This window comes from Papaver somniferum, chromosome 2 (genome assembly GCF_003573695.1).
Source record: "Papaver somniferum cultivar HN1 chromosome 2, ASM357369v1, whole genome shotgun sequence".
NCBI lineage: Eukaryota > Viridiplantae > Streptophyta > Magnoliopsida > Ranunculales > Papaveraceae > Papaver > Papaver somniferum.
The window spans coordinates 211824474-211848115 of NC_039359.1; the positions used below are offsets into that span (position 1 = coordinate 211824474).

Below are 23642 nucleotides of genomic sequence, written 5' to 3' on the forward strand. Positions count from 1 at the left end.
TATAGGTGCAAGATTCAACAAAGAAACTAGAAAGTTGGCTTCAAACTCTGCTTTCTGACGGACATGGTCGTATTTGGAGACAAATCAAAATAAAACCTTGATTCCTTTCAGTTGCTAAATGATTATAACTTGGTTAATTTTGAATAATATGAGAACTGGTAGTATTATTATACTTGGTTAATTTTGAAATCTATATTATTGTTAAAATGGTGTCCTATAACGGTGTTTGTGCCCCTTATCCTAATCCTATAGAAGTCCCATCAGCTGCAGCTTGTATTCTTTGAGCCAATATATCTTGGCATCCAACCATTACGCATGGTGTCTTTGGTCGCAATGCTAATTTTACAATCATTTTGTTTAAAATTAGTGGATGCTATAGAATTGTGTGATTTATGTTGTCTAAGAGTGACATATAGGTGCAGGATTCAACAAAGAAAGTAGATTATTGGGTTAAAGCTCTGCTTTCTGTCAGGCAGGGTCGTATTTAGAGAAAAATCAAAATAAAACCTTGTCGTTTGCAGGTGTTTACTATAAACTCTATGTTCAAGGGCTTAGATTTTGTTAGAGGATCACATTCCTTACTTTCACCAGATCTGCATTCTGACTTGGTTGTATGAATTTAGCGCTTGTGTATGTGCTTCAAATATTAAAATGTTATTACTTTAGGTGGATAAAGATATGAATGTGACTATTTTTTGGAAGTGTCTAAGGTCATGTACCACGCTAAGGCACAATCTTCCTGGGAGTTTGGATTATTTTTTAATTTTATTCAAAATTTGTTTCATTATACCTTACTTGTTATTTGGGTGTATAATGATTGCTTAATGTGTCGCAGGATGAAACTATACATTGTCCGGTGCCCTAAATAAAGATATCAGATAGTGAATGAGAGCCATTTACTTTTGAAGTTGAACCATTGGAATCTGGTAATGTTGTTGGCAACCATCTATGCTCTTTTCTTATTTTCTCATGGATCTGGTTCAATAAACTTGTTGTAATATGTGTTAAGCTTATTTGAAAAATTCAATGCATATCATTCAATAACAACCAATTTGCTGGCAGCACACACTGTTCTTATTTTCCATTCTTTTTTCCTGTATTGGAGTGCTGAGTCTAATTAGCTTGTTGTTCAGGAACTGCTACAATATGGATAAGAGTTGGATGCAAGGAAAATCTAGGTTGCATCCTGCATATAAAAGAGGTCTTAATGAATTTATCAAGATTGTTCGCGATCACACAGATAGCATGGGAAGGACTGGTTGCCCTTGTGCCCGATGCAAAAATGGTCATTTGGAGCCCATCCAGGTGGTTGAAGATCACTTGCAAGATTTTGGAATACACAAGGATTATACACTATGGATAAACTATGGAGAAGATTATGAAATTGTCTCTGATGATGACGATGTTGATGAGGAAGAAACACAAGGTTATACAAATAATGGGGTTAGTGAACTTCTTGAAGATGTGTGTGCCAGAGCAAACAACAATGAATGTTCAGGTACACAAGATAGTTGTGAAAACATAGATATGTTTGACAGTCTCTTGAAGGATGCCTGCGAGCCTTTGTATCCTAATTGCAAGAATTTTTCGAAGTTAGAGTTTGTTATGAGGTTGATGCATATCAAGATAATGAATCACATGAATAAAAAGTCATTCTAGATGATCCTTGATTTAATTAAAGCAGCATTGCCTGAAGGTGAGACACTTCCAAACACCTATTACGAGGCTAAGAAACTATTGAGGAACCTTGGACTTGGTTATACAGTAATTCATGCATGCAGATACGACAGTGCACTTTTCTGGAAGGAAAATGAGAATCTTGAAAACTGTCCCAAGTGTAATGAGCCGAGGTATAAAGTTGTCGAGGGAAAAGGAAAGAAGATACCTCAGAAAGTACTGCGTTATTTTCCACTCAAGCCAAGGTTGCAGAGATTGTTCATGTCAAGGATGACTGCTAAAGATATGAAATATTGGAAAAAGATACAGAAAAGGGAGAAAAATGTGTTTAGGCATCCAGCAGATTCTAAAATTTGGCAAGAGCTTGATGAGAATCACAAGTGGTTTGCCAGAGATTCACGTAATGTCCGACTTGGCATTGCAAGCGATGGGTTTATTCCATCTAATGACCTCAATGGAAAACCACATAGTATTTGGCCTGTAATTGTTGTTCCGTATAATTTGCCACCTTGGAGATGCATGAGAGAGCCCTTCATATTTTTGACTCTACTAATACCAAGGCCTAACAGTCCTGGAAATGATATCGACGTTTTTCTAAGGCCACTGATAGATGAATTAAAAGGGTTATGGGAAATTGGTGTGAAGACTTTTGATGCAGATTCAAAGGAAGTATTTCAGCTTCATGCTGCGTTGTTATGGACGATCAATGATTTTCCTGCATATGGGAACTTGTCTGGATGGAGTACTCATGGGTATCTAGCTTGCGCAGTTTGTAATAAAGATAAGCGTTCAATGTGGTTGAAGAGTGGACGGAAGATATGTTACATGTGTCATCGTCGTTTTTTGCCTCGAACTCATGCTTGGAGAGACAGGGGAAAACATTTATTTGATGGAAAAGCCGAAAAAGGGTCAAAGCCGAAGGAGTTTTCTGGAGATGATGTGTTATTACAGCTAGAAGTCGTCGAGAAACAAGATTTTTGGAAGGCACCGAACACCAAAAAGAGAACACGTTATGATTTTGAGTTAAATTGGACAAAAAGGAGTATTTTTTTCGAACTGCCATATTGGAAGACTAATAAGTTGCGTCACAATGCTGATGTTATGCATGTGGAGAAAAATATTTTTGATAGTGTTGTAGGAACGCTGATGGACATAGAGAAGAAAACTAAAGATACGATAAGATCTAGAGGAGACCTAGAAAGATTGGGTTTGAAGAAGGAGATGCATCTAACTAAGAGAGGTAACAAGTTAATCAAGCCACCTGCATCCTATACTTTATCGGTTCCAGAGAGAAAAATATTATGCGAGTGGTTGAAGTCGGTGAAGTTTCCTGACGGCTATGCCTCAAACATTGCTCGGTGTGTAAAGGAAAAAGATGGTAAGGTATCCGGAATGAAGAGCCATGATTGTCATGTATTTCTACAATGGATTCTTCCTGTTGCACTGCGTGGTTTCCTGCCGAAAAATATATCTAGTGCATTAGTTGAGCTTGGTGTTTTCATTAAGGAATTGTGTTCGAAGACACTAAGACTGGAAGTACTAGAGAAAATGGAAAAGAATGTTTCCGTACTACTATGCAAGTTGGAGCAGATTTTTCCACCAGCATTTTTTGATATTATGGTTCACTTGATAGTTCACTTACCACATGAAGCTATTCTTGGTGGACCCGTGCAATATCGTTGGATGTACCCAATTGAATGGTAATTACTATCACAATTGCTCTCATCTTTTGAGATTATACTACTTTGCTCAAGTATACATATGATGTTCATGTTTCTGAATATGCTGATGCCACCTATTATAAACATCTACATCCGTAGCTTTTCTTTTTGAATTCAGTTGATTGGTGATCTGTCTGTATATGTCATTTGCTTACAAGTTATCAGATACAAAATCCAGAGATAGATATATTTTGCGAAGTGATCAAACAGAGTGGTGACGATGCTATCTACCCATACTGGATAATTTTCCAAATCCTATTACTTTTGCTAAACCTGACGTGTCTTGCTTTTGATCATAATACAAGTAACTTTGAATACATTGAATCTCTCTATTATATTGTCTTTCATTGAATCAATGTCCGATCTTGAAATAGGTATTTACGCACACTAAAGCAATATGTACGAAACAAGGCACGACCTGAAGGTTCCATTGTCGAGGCATACATCAACAACGAATGTCTTACTTTTTGCTCTATGTATCTACATGGAATTGAAACACGTTTCAACTGGGAAGATCGAAATGACGATGGTGGTTCTGGAGAACCAATTAAGGAGATGAGTGTTTTCTCAAATGATGCTCGACCTCTTGGAGCTGCTAAAAACGTGATGTTGGACTTGAAAGATACCGCCAAAGCTAGATTTTGTGTTTGAACAATACCAAAGAGCTGTTACCATACATTGAGTAAGTGTATATACTTTAGAATGAAGTTATTATAATGCTTATGCATAATTGAAAGAATGACATTTTTGTATATTATGCATATGCAGACAACATATGGAAGAACTAGAAAAGGAAGACCCTCGGAATGTGGATATGAGACGAAAAATATTTTGCTAAATGGTTTGAAGAACGGGTAAGTACTAAATCAGATTATTTTATATACCTAGACGTTATCGTTGTTTTTATCGTAATTCGAAGCCATCATTAGTGGCGTAAGTAGCATACTGTTGTAAAAAGATGCAAGTCTGAAACTTAGTATATTCATGCGTATTGATGTGTTAGTTGGATGAGTAGTATTTTAGGTAATTTGAGAATGTCTACTCTTTTTTATCTCGATTAACTGTGTATAATTAGATGAAACAAGTAATTTTTGAACCGTTGGTGATAATGAAGAGAATGAGATATGTGTAGCCAAGATATATAAACATAATCCGAAAATAAAATGATGACCAGCTAGTACCTAGATGTGTCGCCAATTTTTTTTTATTGTACATTATTAACTGCCAAGTTTTTATCATTTTGTAGGTGAATCGTTTACGAGAAGAGAATTTTCCTAATGTTTCAGAAGAAATGTATTCACTAGCCGTTGGCCCTGATTCACGCGTAGTGCGATATAGCGGGTGTATCACTAATGCAATATGATTTCATACAAGGGACCGGGAAGTAAACTTGCGAACACAGAATAGTGGTGTTGTAGTAAAGGGGGAGCACCAGTATAATGTTGCTGATTTTTATGGTGTGTTAATAGATGTCTTAGAGCTAACTTACCTGTATGGAAATAAAGTTTTTCTTTTCATATGTGATTGGTGGGACACCGAGAAGAGAAGGAAAAATATTGTCACTGATAGCCGCTTCACTAGTCTTAACTTCTCTCAGACATGGTACAAAGACGATCCTTTTGTTCTTGCTGACCAAGTGCAACAAGTTTTCTACCTTAAAGACCTTAAACTGCGCGGAAAATGGTATGTTGTTCAGCATTTAATGCCTCGGAATGTTTATGATGTCTTAGAGAAAGAGGTTGGGCCAGAACCAAACAATGACGAGGCATATCAGCAAGATCAACACTTCACAACAGAAAACATAGTCCAAGATAATTCTGGAAATGCATCAAGTTGCAATGAGGAATTCAAGTTGGAATAGAAATGATGTCGTCGCCGAAGAAGTTGATCTAGATACTATTATTGCTGATCTTGAAGGTTCCGAGGACTATATTGAATAAAAAGAACTTGAAGCAGAAGGTGGTGTTTTGAGTGAATATGATAGTTAAGATGAAGGTATTATATCAAGTGGTGAGAGTGATATTGATTAAAAAATTGTGTTTCACAACCACTTTTTTTTTTTTGTATGTGTGTGTTGTAGACCTCTTTTTTCCTTTGTTTTGTAAAGGACCTTGGTTGCTAGTTGTTTGGATATGTTGACCTGTTATTTGAATGAAAATTGTCATTTTGAAATATAGTAGTAAATAAACTATTGAAGATACTAGAAACGAACAAAAAACAGAGTATGGAAAGGAGATGCACCACACAACTAATTTTACATTAAGAAAATATTTTCCATTCTAGCGGCCATAGAAAAATTGTGCACATTAATAAGCATCGTTAAAATTGTACAACACTAATAAGCATCGTAGTGGATACAAAATTTGAAAGAAAAACTCAAATCATATAAATGAGCTAAGAAGTTGTAGCTATAACATGAAAAACTACAAACTATTTCTTTTTACGACATATGAAAACGTTTAAAATAAAAACCATTTATTAAGCATTATATACGTCAAGGAAAACCGTTGTATTTACAATATTTTATATTATCGATAATGTAAAAAGGTATTTCTAATAGATACATGCGCGCAAAAATGTCATTATCGTGACATTATTTTTCAGTGGCAAATAAAGGATTTTACCAACATCATAAAATGTTAGTAATACATGAGCTTACTTGCAACGGATGAGAGTGCTAGGAAAAATATATTATTCTCAACGACTACACAATGTCGTGAATAATTGGATATTTGTGACAAATTTTGGTGTTAACAATATACATGATTATTTGTAACATTTCTGAAATGTCGATTATAGAAAATAATAGCAATTATAAGTTAAAAATTAAAAAATAATAATTTTCCCACACTTAAAAACGTTGCGAAAAATCATATTAATTTTATTTATTTTTTATTTTAAAAATAAATATTTGCGACAGAATAGCAGGTGTAGAAAGTAAGCTATTCTGACACTTCTGGGGATTTAGCTAACACAATATTTTTGTGACACTAAAACTGTCACGCATAATTAATATTTACGAAGTTTTCAATGATGTTGCAAACATAATGTCACAAATACATATGTTTGTTGTAGTGCTGCGACAGTAAGTTAGGATTTTATTTTCTATTTTAGATTTGCTCGAGGACTAGCAAATAATAAGTTTGGGGGTATTTGATAGGCACATTTTTTTGTCTTATATAATCTCAATTGTATATATTATTAGTGCTCGATTTTATATTTATTATGGCTTTTTATGTCCCTGCAGATATTTTTGGAGAAATAAGTTTTTGCGGCGAGATTGGCTAAAAGCGTGGTTTTTTGCGCTTGTGGGAGAAAATTACTATACGGAATCTCACTTTGGATAAGGGGTAACCTAATAACTAAGGGGTGACCCATTTCCAGGCATCTGTTAAAGGGAGACCAGCACAGGATAGGGGGAGGTCATCTTCAACATTTCAAAAAATCAAAAAGGCGGGAAAAAGAACCAGGTTGCATACCAGACTTTGGGTTGGATTTCTAGGGTGTTTAAGAGAGATTCAATCGCTGGAATATGTTGGGCTAAACGTGATTGAGCATAACATGCTTGGTATGTACGCTGGAATCGATCAAATTGGGCTGGATAATCCGGAAAAAGGAAACAGAGGTTGAGTTGTATACGGAAACTGTGTGGAATTATTTTAGGAATTTCAGGGAGACTAAAGGCGTGATATTGTTTCCTAAGGTGAGATTCTATCTAAGGAAGAGATTTGGATGATTTGTAAGTCTTAGAAACGCTTAAGGAAATCGGCAGAGAAGATTATTGTCGTAGCTTGCACGAAAAGAAAAAGAGAGAATTAATCGCTATTTTTAGGTTTCTGAGTAGTATAAAAGGTGTGTTCGAGTCCCAGGGAAGGTGACGAAGTTATTGGAGCAGTCGCAGAGGAGTTTGTAACACCACAGAGCTGAATTGATCAAGTTGCAGGAAAACCTGAGTTTCTGCTGCTGCTGCTGAAGAACAAGCGTTGCAAATAAGAACAGCGTCTGAAATTTGTAATGCTGCTACAGTAACTTCTTTGTAACAGTCGTCCATCGTTTTGTAACGCCACTACACCGTTGCAAACAATCAGTTTTATAGTTTTTCATTTTTTTAATCAACTTTTGGTCTATAAACAAATATTTTGAGCAAGTGATTAATATGAGGAGCTAAACCCCATTGGTGAGGCGACGGAGGAAGCAATTTTTCCAATTATTATGTGGTAAATTCTATTTAATTTAATTTTCGTAATTCTTTTATGATTATTTGCACTGAACTGAAATCGAATATATGATTCTGATTAAGTGGTTGTGTTCTCAATTGATGGGTCATGCTTAGGTTAAGTCTTTTTATGGTCAATGCTTTCGATTTACAACTATTTTTTTGAGAATCTACTTGTCTAGGAAAAAATATTAGAATCACTTTAACGTAAAGAGTTGCATAAATATTGACTAGATTAAATCACATAAAAATTGGAGATTGGTGGAATCCTGAGTCTCGGTGCTTTTTGTAATCTTGACAACAATTTCTTTTTAAGTTTTCTATTTTAATTTGATGCTAAAATTGAGTCTACACAAGTCTGAGTTGAACGAACTTTACTACTACTTAAAAACTACATCAATTTTTGGCGCCGCCGACGCGGACTTGTATTTAGATTTGTTTTAGGTTTCTTTTTATTTTTATTATTTGTTGTTCTTTTTTACGCATTTTGGTATTTTTCGATTCTTTTCATATTTGGAGCGAAGCTACAAGGGAATAAAAAGTATTATAAAAGGAAAGCATCGCCAAAGAAGGAAAGAAAAGAGGAATCCAAAAGGAGTGAACAAGAAGATTTTGTATATAGTTATTTTGTTTTATTTTTAGAAATTGTAAATAGGGTGTTATTTTTGTAATTTTTCTTTTCCTTTTTGGACCTTTTTATTTTTGGACTTTTTGGAAATTATTGGACATTATTTTTAAACCCTAAGGAAGGGTCAAAATTAAATATCAACTGTTTGCAGGGAAGGACGACAGTTACGATACTGTCTCGGCCCCTCGGGTTCGTACACTGACATCGGAGTCGGTGGCATGAGTCGACTTCAACGTTTCATCGCCCGTCTGGTATGGGAGGTAAGATTCTATCCACCCACGAATCCCCTGTCAGTGGGTTTTATTTTGTGTGACAACTCACACCCCTGCAATAGAATGTCGAACTGGTATTACAATAGCCAATACAACGAATACCAGACTGAGTTTCAAAATGGACGTTACTACTTTGACCATAGTGTGAATACTGGTTGGGAACATCAGCCTTTTGAAGGTTATGGTCCATACCATGGTGATCCCAATTACTATCCACACGCCAACCGGTCATACGAGCAAAATTCCTCTCTACTAGAGTCAACACGTAAGTTAGCTGAGTCGACACGTAAGTTAGCTGAGTCAACATGTAAGTTAGCTGAGTCGACAGGTAAGTTAGCAGAAATGAATACCTTAGTTATGGACGAAAGCAATGCAACGACTGAACTTTCTTTCATAGATTCAATCAGGAGGTCATGTGAGTCGACTCAAAATATTTTGTTAGAGGCCCAGAACATAACTGCTCTTAATTTCCAATATAGTGTTTTCAATAGTACATTCGAAAATGAAGATAGTTATTCAGATAATCAAGACGACGAGGATAAAATTGGTAACACTACTTGTTTAGATGAGGTTCAACCATTTTCATGTTATTATAATGATGATTATGATGAGGATAGTGTTGATGAATAATTTGAAATAAGTGGGCATAGTGATCAGGAATTTGTTACTCCAATTGAGCTTAATAATGATAATGTTTCTAGTTCAAATCCAAATAATTTTAATAATTATTCACATATTCAAAAGGACGAGGATTTGACTAGAGATACCCCCGTTTTAGACGATGTAGTATTTCCTTTTGATTACGAAGCTAATAATGGTTTAGAGGAACGAGTTGCTTCTGAGAATATTGTTTTAGAGTCTAGCGATTTAGAAACATTAGTCTTAGACAAAGAAAATGAACTCGTAGAGATGCTTATCATTCTCCATGTGCTTTAACTATTATAAAGATCCCTCACTTGGGACTTTACATATGTGCCTCAACCATTTTAGAAGATTATCTTCATACACGTTTTCCTGAACTTAGTGATGTCCATAAGGAAGTTCAGTTGTTAGAAACCCATCCTCTGGTTGATGTGGTTTACCCAGGCTATGATAGCCAGATTGACTTTGTTTTCCCACCAAATATTTTTCGACCAATTGTGGGATGTATAAGTTTCATATGTGTCAATTACTAAGTTTTAAGACTGAACCTAATTACTTTAGGAGATTAGGGTCGACACATTCGTTTAAGGAAGACCACCACTCTCATTGTGGTCAGCTTTGTGAGTCAAAACCGATTGACTTTAAGGATCCACAATTATTCAAGTTATTACTATCTGCTTCTAAGTTTTTACTTGAGTTTTTCCAGACTCTAATACCTGAACCAGACCTTAGCTTTGAGAAATTCCAGCGCATGAAAATATTTTATCTAGACCCTTTCATAGAACCTGAACCTGAACCACAGCTAGACGTAGTTGTCTTAAATAGGAAACTAGACAAGGGTGCGCTTTATTCGTTAATTTTCTTGGCATGTTGCAAATTCCTTTTACTTGTGATAGCTCTATTTGGTTTTGATGACCCACATATATTTCGGCTATTACTTTATGATCCAAGGTGATTAATCCTTTCTTATGTCTGGCTGAAGACGTTAAACTTAACACTTCTAGGGAGGTAACCCAATCTCATGCAACACGGTAATATCTTTCCTAAACTATTTTGCTTCAATGATGGCAGTTTCTCCTTGTTCATGCTTTTAAATTCATCTTTATAACATTGAGGACAATGTTAGATTTAAGTTTGGGGGTATGTGAGAAACTTTTTAGTTGCAATAAATAAACTCCAGAGCCTATAAATTTATGCCTATTAAGGATTGCACTAACCAATCTAAGTGGATGGAAGCATTTTGGTTGTAGGAGTTTATGAACCAATCTGATTAGATGGGAACATCTAAAGAGTATATTCATAAGAGCACAGAGCTCAGGTGTTAGAAATTAACATGGTAGTTTCTCCATATCTCGTTGAGTCCTTTTCACTTCTGTTTTTATTTTTCTTTTTAAATATGTTTCTAAGTGATTTGGTGGGGCTCACGATTCAAGTTGTTACCAATGCTAGGGTGAATTAGAGTGATTGAGATACCATGAAAAAAAAAGAAAAAAAAAAGGTTGGAAAAAAAAAGGAAAGAAATTGAGACCAGACCATTTGACCAAAAGGAATAAATTCAATAAAGTTGACCACTGGTACCCTTGTATATGCCAGTGTGTTGATATTAGTCAGACTAGTACCTCAATCCATTAGGATAGGTTCATTTTGGCGGAGGCCTTCAGAAAGATATGGGAAACGCCGTTCACTTAGTAAACATCAAAACCATCAGTGTTTTTCTCTATATCCATCTTCTTGATCTATCCATGTGATTAGTTTTGACTCCGGATATTGATGTCCATAGTGCGACTATCTGAGTAGAGGTCTGTCACTTTATATGAATTTTAGTATGATTGAGTGCAAACTCGTGTACAACAATTGAAATTTCGCATCAGGGTACTTCCTCTTATAGTCAATAAGTATGCCAACCAAGGAGATTCTTTATTGCCTTCCAAGGTTCTGCGTAGATAGTTAGGATCTGGAATATAAAGGTTTTGTGGGTATACCTCTGGTAACCCCTCCCGAGACTATAACTCGTCCACTAAGGCCACCTAGGGGTTTAAAGTCTTATTGCATACGTTAAATGCAATCGACGATGCCTGCGACAGTGAGTTAGGATTTTATTTTCTATTTTAGATTTGCTCGAGGACTAGCAAATAATAAGTTTGGGGGTATTTGATAGGAACATTTTTGTGTCTTATATAATCTCAATTGTATATATTATTAGTGCTCGATTTTATATTTATTATAGCTTTTTATGTCCCTGTAGGTATTTCTGGAGAAATAAGCTTTTGCGGCGAAATTGGCTAAAAACGTGGTTTTTTGCGCTCGTGGGAGAAAATTACTATACGGACTCTCACTTTGGATAAGGGGTAACCTAATTACTAAGGAGTGACCCATTTCCAGGAATCTGGTAAAGGGAGACCAGTACAGGATAGGGGGAGGTCATCTTCAACATTTCAAAAAATCAAAAAGGCGGGAAAAAGAACCAAGTTGCATACCAGACTTTGGGTTGGATTTCTAGGGTGTTTTAGAGAGATTCAATCGCTGGAATTTGTTGGGATGAACGTGATTCAGCATAACAGGCTTGGTATGTGCGCTGAAATCGATCAAATTGGGCTCGATAATCCGGAAAAAGGAAACAGAGGTTGAGTTGTATACGAAAACTTTGTGGAATTATTTTAGGAATTTCAGGGAGACTAAAGGCGTGATATTGTTTCCTAAGGTGAGATTCTATCTAAGGAAGAGTTTCGGATGATTTGGAAGTCTTAGAAACGCTTAAGGAAATCAGCAGAGAAGATTATTGTCGTGGCTTGCACGAAAAGAAAAGGAGAGAATTAATCGCTGTTTTTAGGTTTCTGAGTAGTATAAAAGGTGTGTTCGAGTCCCAGGGAAGGTGACGAAGTAATTGGAGCAGTCGCAGAGGAGTTTGTAACACCACAGAGATGAATTGATCAAGTTGCAGGAAAACCCGAGTTTCTACTGCTGTTGCTGAAGAACAAGCGTTGCAAATAAGAACAACATCTCAAATTTGTAACGTTGCTACAGTAACTTCTTTGTAACAGTCGTTCATCGTTTTGTAACGCCACTACACAGTTGCAAACAATCAGTTTTATAGTTTTTCATTCTTTTAATCAACTTTTGGGCTATGAACAAATATTTTGAGCAAGTGATTAATATGAGGAGCTAAACCCCATTACTGAGGCGACGGAGGAAGCCATTTTTCCAATTATTATGTGGTAAATTCTATTTAATTTAATTTTTGTAATTCTTTTATGATTATTTGCACTGAACTGAAATCGAATATATGATTCTGATTAAGTGGTTGTGTTCTCAATTGATGGGTCATGCTTAGTGATAGACACATTTTTGTGTCTAATTTGTCTCGATTCTATATATTGATAGTTCTCATTCTTGTATTTATTTTGGTATTTTATCTCTTTGTAGGTGTTTTTGGAGAAATAAGCTTTTGCGGCGAAATTGGCTCAAAACGTGGCATTTGAACCTCCGTAGCAGACGTACCAGTGACATCCCAGAAATACTCCGGAGGAACCCCGAGAAAAGTGTTGAAAACATCCCAGAAAAATTACTAAACGCACCCAATGGACAAGTGTTATACAGACTCCAGAAGCGGATAAGGGGCAACCACTGGATAAGGGGTAACCTTTCCCCTTCACGTTCAAAAACTGAAATTGGCGGGGAAAAATGGCAGCAACGAGCGAAACTTGGTTCGAATTTCTCGGCTGTTTTAGAGAGATTCAATCGCTGGAATTTGTTGGGCTGGACGTGATTAAGCCTAACAGGCTTGGTATGGGCACTGGAATGGATTGAATTGGGCTAGAAATCTATTTGGAGCAAAACAAAGGTGGAGTTATACACGGGACCCTATTGAGATTATTTTTAGAAGTTCTATAGAGACTAAAGACCTAAAAATCTTTCCAAAGATACATGTCTATCTAAGGAAGAGTTTGAGACAATCGGGAAAGCTCAGAAACGCGTGGAACAATTTAGAGAAAAGATTATTGCCGTAACTTCCAAGAAAAAAAAAGAAGAGATTTCGAGAATATTTTGGAGAGATTTAATCGGTATTTTTGATATAAATAGATTGGTTGGGTCATATAGAAGGGGGGTCGAAAGTTTGGGAACCTTAAGAGAGCCATAGAAGAAGAAATCAGAGTTTGATCAAAATATTTTTCTACTGCTGCTGCTGCTGAAGAACACAAAGAACAAACCCTCACTGACAATCGTTCTTCAACAGTGACAACGACCAGCGGCTGACGGTATTAAAACAACAACGTAGCAGCACTTTTAATTTATCGTTCTTCTGTGACCCTTTCTGGCAGTCTTAAACTCACTGCTTTAGCACTATTTCATCTTTTAATCAACTTTTGGGCTATAAACATGTATTTTGAGCAATTGATTAATATGAGGAGCTAAACCAAACAATGGGATGACGGAGGAACGCTGGGATGGCGCTGCCGACGCGGACTTGTATTTAGATTTATTTTAGGTTTCTTTTTATTTTTATTATTTTTTGTTCTTTTTTACGTGTTTTGGTATTTTTCGATTCTTTTTAGATTTGGAGCGAAGCTACAAGGGAAGAAAAAGTGTTATAAAAGGAAAGCATCGCCAAAGAAGGAAAGAAAAGAGGAATCCGAAAGGAGTGAAGAAGAAGATTTTGTATATAGTTACTTTGTTTTATGTTTAGAAACTGTAAATAAGGTGTTATTTTTGTAATTTTTCTTTTCCTTTTTGGATTTTTTTTGGACATTCTTGGACATTATTTTTAAACCCTAAGGAAGGGCCAAAATTAAATATCAACTGTTTGCAGGGAAGGACGACAGTTACGATACTGTCTCGGCCCCTCGGGTTCGTATACTGACATCGGAGTCGGTGGCCTGAGTCGACTTCAATGGTTCATCCCCCGTCTGGTATGGGAGGTAAGACTCTATCCACCCACGAATCCCCTGTCAGTGGGTTTTCTTTTGTGTGACAACTCACACTCCTGCAATAGAATGTCGAACTGGTATTACAATAGCTGATACAACGAATATCCGGACGTTACTTTGACCATAGTGTGAATAGTAATTGGAAACATCATCCTTTTGAAGGTTATGGTCCATACCATGGTGAGCCAAATTACTATTCGTACGCCCATCGGTCATACGAGCAAAATTCCTCTCTACTAGAGTCTGCACGAAAGTTAGCTGAGTCGACACAAAAGTTACTTGAGTCGTCACGTAGTTCACCTGAAATGAATAACTTATTTATGGACGAAAGCAATGCAATGTGTGAACCTTCTTTTCTAGATATAATCAGGAAGTCTTGTGAGTCGACTCAGAAAATGTTGTTAAAGGCCCAGGAAAGAACTGCACAAGATAGTCTTAATTTCCAATATAGTGTTTCCAATAATACCTTTGAAAATGAAGATAGTTCTTTGCATAATCAAGATGACAAGGATAGGATTGGTAACACTACTTTAGACGAGGTTCAACCATTTTCATGCTATTATGATGATTATGACGAGGATAGTGTTGATGAAGAATTTGAAATATGTAGGCATAGTGATCAGGAAATTGTTACTCCAAATGAACTTTATGATGATAGTGTTATTTCTGGTTCAGATCCCGATAATTTTAATGATTATTCACCTATTCAAAAGGACGAGGATTTGATTAGAGATACCACTTCTTTAGATGATGTAGTATTTCCTTTTGATTACGAAGTCGATAGTGGTTTAGAGGAACGAGTTTATTCTGAGAATATCGTTTTAGAGTCTAGCGATTTAGAAACAATGGTCTTAGACGAAGAAAATGAACTCGTACAACTATTAAATATGAGTGAGGATGCGTCACTTGAGTATAACCTAGAAGAAGCAATTGACTATTTTCAGGATTCCAACGATCTAGAAATTAAGGAAATTGTAGCTAGTCTATGTAGAGATACCCAAAACTCTAAGTTTGGGGGTGATTATCATTCTCCATGTGCCTTAACTCTTAGAAAGGTCCCTCACTTCGGACTTGACATATGTGCCTCAACCATTTTGCAAGATTATCTTCATACACGTTTTCCTGAACCTAGTGATGTCCATAAGGAAGTTCAGTTATTAGAAACCCATCCTCTGGTTGATGAGGTTAGACCAGGCTATGATACTAAGATCGACTTTGTTTTCCCACCAAATATTTTCCAACCAATTGTGGGAACGTATAAATTTCAGATGTGTCAATTATTTAGTTTTGAGACTAAACCTAATTACTTTAAGAGATTAGGGTCGATACATTTGCTTAAGATTGACCACCAGTTTCATCGTGGTCGATTGTGTGAGTCAAAACTGATTGACTTTAAGGATCCTCAATTATTCAGTTATTATTATGTTCTTTTAAATTTTTACGTGAGTTTCTTCAGACTCTAATACCTGAACCGGATCTTAGCTTTGAGGAATTCCAACCCATGAAAATATTTTATTTGGACCCAGTTATAGAACCTGAACCACAACTAGATGTAGTTGTGTTAAACAGGAAACTAGACAAGCGTGTGCTTTATTTGCTTATTTTCTTGACAGGTTGCAGATTCCTTTTATTTGTGATTGCTCTATTTGGTTTTGATGACCCACAGAAATTTCGGCTATTACTTTATGATTCTATGAGGTGACTAATCCTTTCTTAGTCTGGCTGAAGACTTTAAACTTAGCACTTCTTGGGAGGTAACCCAACATTCATGCGACACGGTAATATCTTTCCTTATCTCTTTTGCTTCAAATGGTAACAGTTTCTCCTTGTTCATGCTTTTAATTTCATCTTTAGAACATTGAGGACATTGTTGGATTTAAGTTTGGGGTATGGGAGAAACTTTTTAGTTGCAGTATGAATAAATAAACTCCAGAACCTAGAAATATATTCCTATTGAGGATTGCACTAACTAATCTAAGTGGATGGAAGCATTTTGATTGTAGGAGTTGAGGAACCAATCTGATTAGATGACAACATCTAAAGAGTCTATTCATAAAATCACAGAGCTCAGGTGTTAGAAATAACATGATAGTTTCACCATATCTCGTTGAGTCCTTTTCACTTCTATTTTTATTTTGTTTTGTTTTTAAACTATGTTTCTCTAAGTGATAGGTGGGGACCACGATTCAAGTTGTTACCAATGCTAGGGTGAATTAGAGTGATTGAGTTACTAAAAAAAAAAAAAAAGACCAGACCAATTAGACCAAACGGATCAAAAAAAATAAAAAAAAAATGAAAAAGTTGAAAAAAAGAAAGAAAGAAAGATGAAAAAAAAATCAGTGAATAAAGTCGACCACTGGTTCCCTTGTAAATGCCAGTTGTGTTGACCTAGAGTTAGGTTATCGACCACTGGTTCCCTTGTATATGCCAGTGTGTTGATATTAGTTAGACTAGTATCTCAATCCATTCAGATAGGTTCATTTTGGCGAAGGCCTTCAGACAGATATGGGAAACGCCGTTCACTTAGTAAACATCAAAACCATCCATGTTTTTCTCTATATCCATCTTCTTGATCCATCCATGTGATTAGTTTTGACTCCGGATATTGATGTCCATAGTGCGACTATCTGAGTAGAGCTTTGTCACTTTATATGAATTTTAGTATGCTTGAGTGCAAACTCGTGTACAACAATTGGAATTTCGCATCAGGGTACTTCCTCCTGTAGTCAATAAGTATGCCAACCAAGTAGATTCTTTAGTGCCTTCCAAGGTTCTTCCTAGATAGCTAGGGTCTGGAGTGCAAAGGTTTTGTGCGTATATCTCTTGTATGCCCTCCGGAGACAACACTCCGCCACTAGGGACACTTAGGAGTTTAAAGGATTAGTGCATACGCTAAATGCAATCGATGATGCCTAGTTAGGATTTTATTTTATATTTCAGTTTTGCTCGAGGACTAGCAAATAATAAGTTTGGGGGTATTTGATAGACACATTTTTGTGTCTAATTTGTCTCGATTCTATATATTGATAGTTCTCATTTTTGTATTTATTTTGGTATTTTATCTCTTTGTAGGTGTTTTTGGATAAATAAGCTTTTGCAGCGAAATTGGCTCAAAACATGGCATTTGAACCTCCGTAGAAGACGTACCAGTGACATCCCAGAAATACCCCGGAGGAACCCCGAGAAAAGTGTTGAAAACATCCCAGAAAAATTACTAAACGCACCCAAGGGACAAGTGTTATACGGACTCCAAAAGCGGAAAAGGGGAGACCACTAGATAAGGGGTAACCTTTCCCCTTCACGTTCAAAAACTGAAATTGGCGGGAAAAAATGGCAGCAACGAGCGAAACTTGGTTCGAATTTCTCGGCTGTTTAGAGAGATTCAATCGCTGGAATTTGTTGGGCTGGACGTGATTAAGCATAACAGGCTTGGTATGGGCGCTGTAATGGATTGAATTGGGCTAGAAATCGATTTGGAGCAAAACAGAGGTGGAGTTATACACGAGACCCTATTGAGATTATTTTTAGAAGTTCTAGAGAGACTAAAGACCTCAAAATCTTTCCAAAGATACATATCTATCTAAGGAAGAGTTTGAGACAATCGGGAAAGCTCAGAAACGCGTGGAACAATTTAGAGAAAAGATTATTGCCGTAACTGCCAAGAAAAAAGAAGAAGAGATTTCGAGAAGATTTTGGAGAGATTTAATCGGTCTTTTTGATATAAATAGATTGGTTGGGTCATATAGAAGGGGGGTCGAAAGTTTGGGAACCTTAGGAGAGCCATAGAAGAAGAAATCAGAGTTTGATCAAAATATTTTTCTGCTGCTGCTGCTGCTGAAGAACACGAAGAACAAACCCTCACTGACAGTCGTTCTTCAACAGTGACAACGACCAGCGGCTGACGGTCCTAAAACAACAGCGTACCGGCACTTTTAATTTATCTTTCTTCTGTGACCCTTTCTGGCAGTCTTAAACTCACTGCTTTAGCACTATTTCATCTTTTAATCAAATTTTGGGCTATAAACATGTATTTTGAGCAATTGATTAATATGAGGAGCTAAACCCAAACACTGGGATGACGGAGGAAGCCCTATTTCACGCATGTGGTAATTCTAATAATTCTTTTATGACTATTTGCATTGATTTTTAATCGGTTTATGATTTTTATTGAATGGGTGTGATTTCGTTTGATGGTGTATGCTTGGTCTATGTATTTTTGATACATCATGCTTTTGATTCAAAATCATTGCTTTTCAAAAATCTACTTTTTGGCAAAGAATAAGAGTCAATATTTTTAATATTTGATCTATAATTGATTGAAATTATTATTTGAAACACATGAATGGAATTTGGTGGAATCCTGAGTCTCAGTCTCTCTCGACATTGTGACAAACCTTTTGTATATATATTTTCTATTTTTATTTTAAGTCTAGAACCAAATCTTATCAAGTCCGAGTTGAACGAACTTTACTACCACTTAAAAACTACATCACTTAGGTTAAGTCTTTTGATGGTCAATGCTTTCGATTTACAACTATTATTTTGAGAATCTACTTGTCTAGGCAAAAATATTAGAATCACTTTAACGTAAAGAGTTGCATAAATATTGACTAGATTAAATCACATAAAAATCGGAGATTGGTGGAATCCTGAGTCTAAGTGCTTTTTATAATCTTGATAACAATTTCTTTTTTAGTTTTTTATTTTAATTTGAGTCTAAAAATCGAGTCTACACAAGTCTGAGTTGAACGAACTTTACTACCACTTAAAAACTACATCAATTTTTGGCGCCGCCGACGCGGACTTGTATTTAGATTTTTGTTAGGTTTCTTTTTATTATTATTATTTTTTGTTATTTTTTACGCGTTTTGGTATTTTTCGATTTTTTCAGATTTGGAGCGAAGCTACAAGGGAAGAAAAAGTATTATAAAAGGAAAGCATCGCCAAAGAAGGAAAGAAAAGAGGAATCCGAAAGGAGTGAAGAAGAAGATTTTGTATATAGTTATTTTGTTTTATTTTTAGAAACTGTAAATAGGGTGTTATTTTTCTAATTTTTCTTTTCCTTTTTGGACATTTTTATTTTTGGACTTTTTGGACATTCTTGGACATTATTTTTAAACCCTAAGGAAGGGTCAAAATTAAATATCAACTGTTTGCAGGGAAGGACGACAGTTACGATACTGTCTCTGCCCCTCGGGTTCGTACACTGACATCGGAGTCGGTGGCCTGAGTCGACTTCAACGGTTCATCGCCCGTCTGGTACGGGAGGTAAGATTCTATCCACCAACGAATCCCCTGTCAGTGGGTTTTATTTTGTGTGACAACTCACACCCCTGCAATAGAATATCGAACTGGTATTGCAATAGCCAATACAACGAATATCTGACTGAGTTTCAAAATAGACGTTACTACTTTGACCATAGTGTGAATAATGGTTGGGAACATCAGCATTTTGAAGGTTATGGTCCATACCATGGTGATCCCAATTACTATCCACACGCCAACCGGTCATACGAGCAAAATTCCTCTCTACTAGAGTCAACACGTAAGTTAGATGAGTCGACACGTAAGTTAGCAGAAATGGATAACTTAGTTATGGACGAAAGCAATGCAACGAGTGAACTTTCTTTCCTAGATTCAATCAGGAAGTCATGTGAGTCGACTCAAAATACTTTGTTAGAGGCCCAGAACATAACTGCTCTTAATTTCCAATAGTACCTTTGAAAATGAAGATAGTTATTCACATAATCAAGATGACGAGGATAAAATTGGTAACACTACTTGTTTAAATGAGGTTCAACCATTTTCATGTTATTATAATGATGATTACGATGAGGATAGTGTTGATGAAGAATTTGAAATAAGTGGGCATAGTGATCAGGAATTTGTTACTCCAATTGAGCTTAATAATGATAATGTTTCTAGTTCGAATACAAATAATTTTAATAATTATTCAACTATTCAAAAGGACGAGGATTTGACTAGAGATACCCCCGTTTTAGACGATGTAGTATTTCCTTTTGATTACGAAGCTAATAATGGTTTAGAGGAACGATTTTCTTCTGAGAATATTGTTTTAGAGTCTAGCGATTTAGAAATATTAGTCTTAGACAAAGAAAGTGAACTCGTAGAGATGAGTGAGGATGAACCTGACTTAGAAGAATCAATTAACCATTTTCAGGAATCAGATGACCTTGAAATTAGGGAAGTTGTGACTAGTCTTTCTAGAGACACTGAAAACTCTAAGTTTGGGGGTGATTATCATTCTCCATGTGCTTTAACTATTAGAAAGGTCCCTCACTTGGGACTTGACATATGTGCCTCAACCATTTTACAAGATTATATTCATACACGTTTTCCTTAACCTAGTGATGTCCATAAGGAAGTTCAGTTGGTAGAAACCCATCCTCTGGTTGATGTGGTTTACCCAGTCTATGATATCCAAATTGACTTTGTTTTCCCACCAAATATTTTTCGACCAATTGTGGGAATGTATAAGTTTCATATGTGTCAATTATTAAGTTTTAAGACTGAACCTAATTACTTTAGGAGATTAGGGTCGAATCATTTGATTAAGGAAGACCACCACTGTCATTGTGGTCAGCTGTGTGAGTCAAAACTGATTGACTTTAAGGATCCACAATTATTCAGGTTATTACTATGTGCTTCTAAGTTTTTACTTGAGTTTTTCCAGACTCTAATACCTGAACCGGACCTTATCTTTGAAGAATTCCAGCGCATGAAAATATTTTATGTAGACCCTTTCATAGAGCCTGAACCTGAACCACAGCTAGATGTAGTTGTCTTAAATAGGAAACTAGACAAGGGTGCGCTTTATTTGTTAATTTTATTGGCATGTTGAAAATTCCTTTTACTTGTGATAGCTCTATTTGGTTTTGATGACCCACAGATATTTCGGCTATTACTTTATGATAAGAGGTGATTAATCCTTTCTTATGTCTGGCTGAAGACGTTAAACTTAGCACTTCTTGGGAGGTAACCCAATCTCATGCAACACGGTAATATCTTTCCTTAACTCTTTTGCTTCAATGATAACAGTTTCTCCTTGTTCATGCTTTTAATTTCATCTTTAGAACATTGAGGACAATGTTAGATTTAAGTTTGGGGTATGGGAGAAACTTTTTAGTTGCAATAAATAAACTCCAGAGCCTAGAAATTTATGCCTATTAAGGATTGTACTAACCAATCTAAGTGGATGGAAGCATTTTGGTTGTAGGAGTTGAGGAACCAATCTGATTAGATGGAAACATCTAAAGAGTCTATTCATAAGAGACAGAGCTCAGGTGTTTGAAATTAACATGGTAGTTTCGCCATATCTCGTTGAGTCCTTTTCACTTCTATTTTTATTTTTCTTTTTAAATATGTTTCTAAGTGATTTGGTGGGTCTCACGATTCAAGTTTTTACCAATGCTAGGGTGAATTAGAGTGATTGAGATACCATGCAAAAAAAAAGGTTGAAGAAAAAAAGGTTGAAAAAAAGGAAATAAATTGAGACCAGACCATTTGACCAAAAGGAATAAATTCAATAAAATCGACCACTGGTACCCTTGTATATGCCAGTTGTGTTGACCTAGAGTTAGGTTATCGACCACTGGTTCCCTTGTATATCCCAGTGTGTTGATATTAGTCAGACTAGTACCTCAATCCATTAGGATAGGTTCATTTTGGCGGAGGCCTTCAGACTGATATGGGAAACGCCGTTCACTTAGTAAACATCAAAACCATCTATGTTTTTATCTATATCCATCTTCTTGATCTATCCATGTGATTAGTTTTGACTCCGGATATTGATGTCCATAGTGCGACTATCTGAGTAGAGCTCTGTCACTTTATATGAATTTTAGTATGCTTGAGTGCAAACTCGTGTACAACAATTGGAATTTCGCATCAGGGTACTTCCTCTTATAGTCAATAAGTATGCCAACCAAGGATATTCTTTAGTGCCTTCCAAGGTTCTGCGTAGATAGTTAGGATCTGGAGTATAAAGGTTTTGTTGGTATACCTCTGGTAAGCCCTCCTGAGACTATAACTCGGCCACTAGGGCCACCTAGGGGTTTAAAGGCTTATTGCATACGCTAAATGCAATCGACGATGCCTGAAACAGTGAGTTAGGATTTTATTTTCTATTTTAGATTTGCTCGAGGACTAGCAAATAATAAGTTTGGCGGTATTTGATAGGCACATTTTTGTGTCTTATATAATCTCAATTGTATATATAATTAGTACTCGATTTTATATTTATTATGGGTTTTTATGACCCTGTAGGTATTTTTGGAGAAATAAGCTTTTGCGGCGAAATTGGCTAAAAACGTGGTTTTTTGCGCTCGTGGGAGAAAGTTACTATACGGACTCTCACTTTGGATAAGGGGTAACCTAATTACTAAGGGGTGACCCATTTCTAGGCATATGCTAAAGGGAGACCAGTACAGGATAGGGGGACGTCATCTTCAACATTTTAAAAGATCAAAAAGGCGGGAAAAAGAACCAGGTTGCATACCAGACTTTGGGTTGGATTTTTAGGGTGTTTTAGAGAGATTCAATCGCTGGAATTTGTTGGGCTGAATGCGATTGAGCATAACAGGCTTGGTATGTGCGCTAGAATCGATCAAATTGGGCTGGATAATCCGGAAAAAGGAAACAGAGGTTGAATTGTATACGGAAACTGTGTGGAATTATTTTAGGAATTTCAGGGAGACTAAAGGCGTGATATTGCTACCTAAGATTATTGCCGTGGCTTGCACGAAAAGAAAAGAGAGAATTAATCGCTATTTTTAGGTTTCTGAGTAGTATAAAAGGTGTGTTCGAGTCCCAGGGAAGCTGATGAAGTTATTGGAGCAGTCGCAGAGGAGTTTGTAACACCACAGAGCTGAATTGATCAAGTTGCAGGAAGACCCGAGTTTCTGCTGCTGATGATGAAGAACAAGCGTTTCAAATAATAACAGCGTCTCAAATTTGTAACGCTGCTACAATAACTTCTTTGCAACAGTGGTCCATCGTTTTGTAACGCCACTACACCGTTGCAAACAATCATTTTTATAGTTTTTCATTCTTTTAATCAACTTTTGGGCTATGAACAAATATTTTGAGCAAGTGATTAATATGAGGAGCTAAACCCCATTGCTGAGGCGACGGAGGAAGCCATTTTTCCAATTATTATGTGGTAAATTCTATTTAATTTAATTTTTGTAATTCTTTTATGATTATTTGCAATGAACTGAAATCGAATATATGATTCTGATTAAGTGGTTGTGTTCTCAATTGATGGGTCATGCTTAGGCTAAGTATTTTGATGGTCAATGCTTTCGATTTACAACTATTGTTTTGAGAATCTACTTGTCTTGGAAAAAATATTAGAATCACTTTAACGTAAAGAGTTGCATAAATATTGACTAGATTAAATCACATAAAAATTGGAGATTGGTGGAATCCCGAGTCTCAGTAATTTTTATAATCTTGATAGCAATTTATTTTTTAAGTTTTCTATTTTAATTTGAGTCTAAAATTGAGTCTACACAAGTCTGAGTTGAACGAACTTTACTA

At 36.1% G+C, this 23642-nt stretch overlaps 1 protein-coding gene across 1 annotated transcript; it reads left to right on the forward strand.

The window, feature by feature from the left end:
• The first annotated feature begins 1146 nt into the window (after positions 1-1146).
• LOC113352753 lies at positions 1147-5259 on the forward strand. The gene is made up of 5 exons (XM_026596533.1): positions 1147-1498; positions 1685-3377; positions 3773-4043; positions 4645-4741; positions 4868-5259. The coding sequence occupies exons 1-5, from the start codon at positions 1147-1149 to the stop codon at positions 5257-5259; spliced, it is 2805 nt and encodes a 934-aa protein (XP_026452318.1).
• The last annotated feature ends 18383 nt before the right edge of the window (positions 5260-23642 follow it).

Coding starts and splice junctions, on each gene's coding strand:
- LOC113352753 (XM_026596533.1), top strand. CDS start 1,147: ATGGATAAGAGTTGGATGCAAGGAAAATCTAGGTTGCATCCTGCATAT. Junction 4,044..4,644: donor CCGCCAAAGCTAGATTTTGT/GTTTGAACAATA, acceptor ATCATTTTGTAG/GTGAATCGTTTACGAGAAGA. Junction 4,742..4,867: donor CGTAGTGCGATATAGCGGGT/GTATCACTAATG, acceptor GTGTGTTAATAG/ATGTCTTAGAGCTAACTTAC.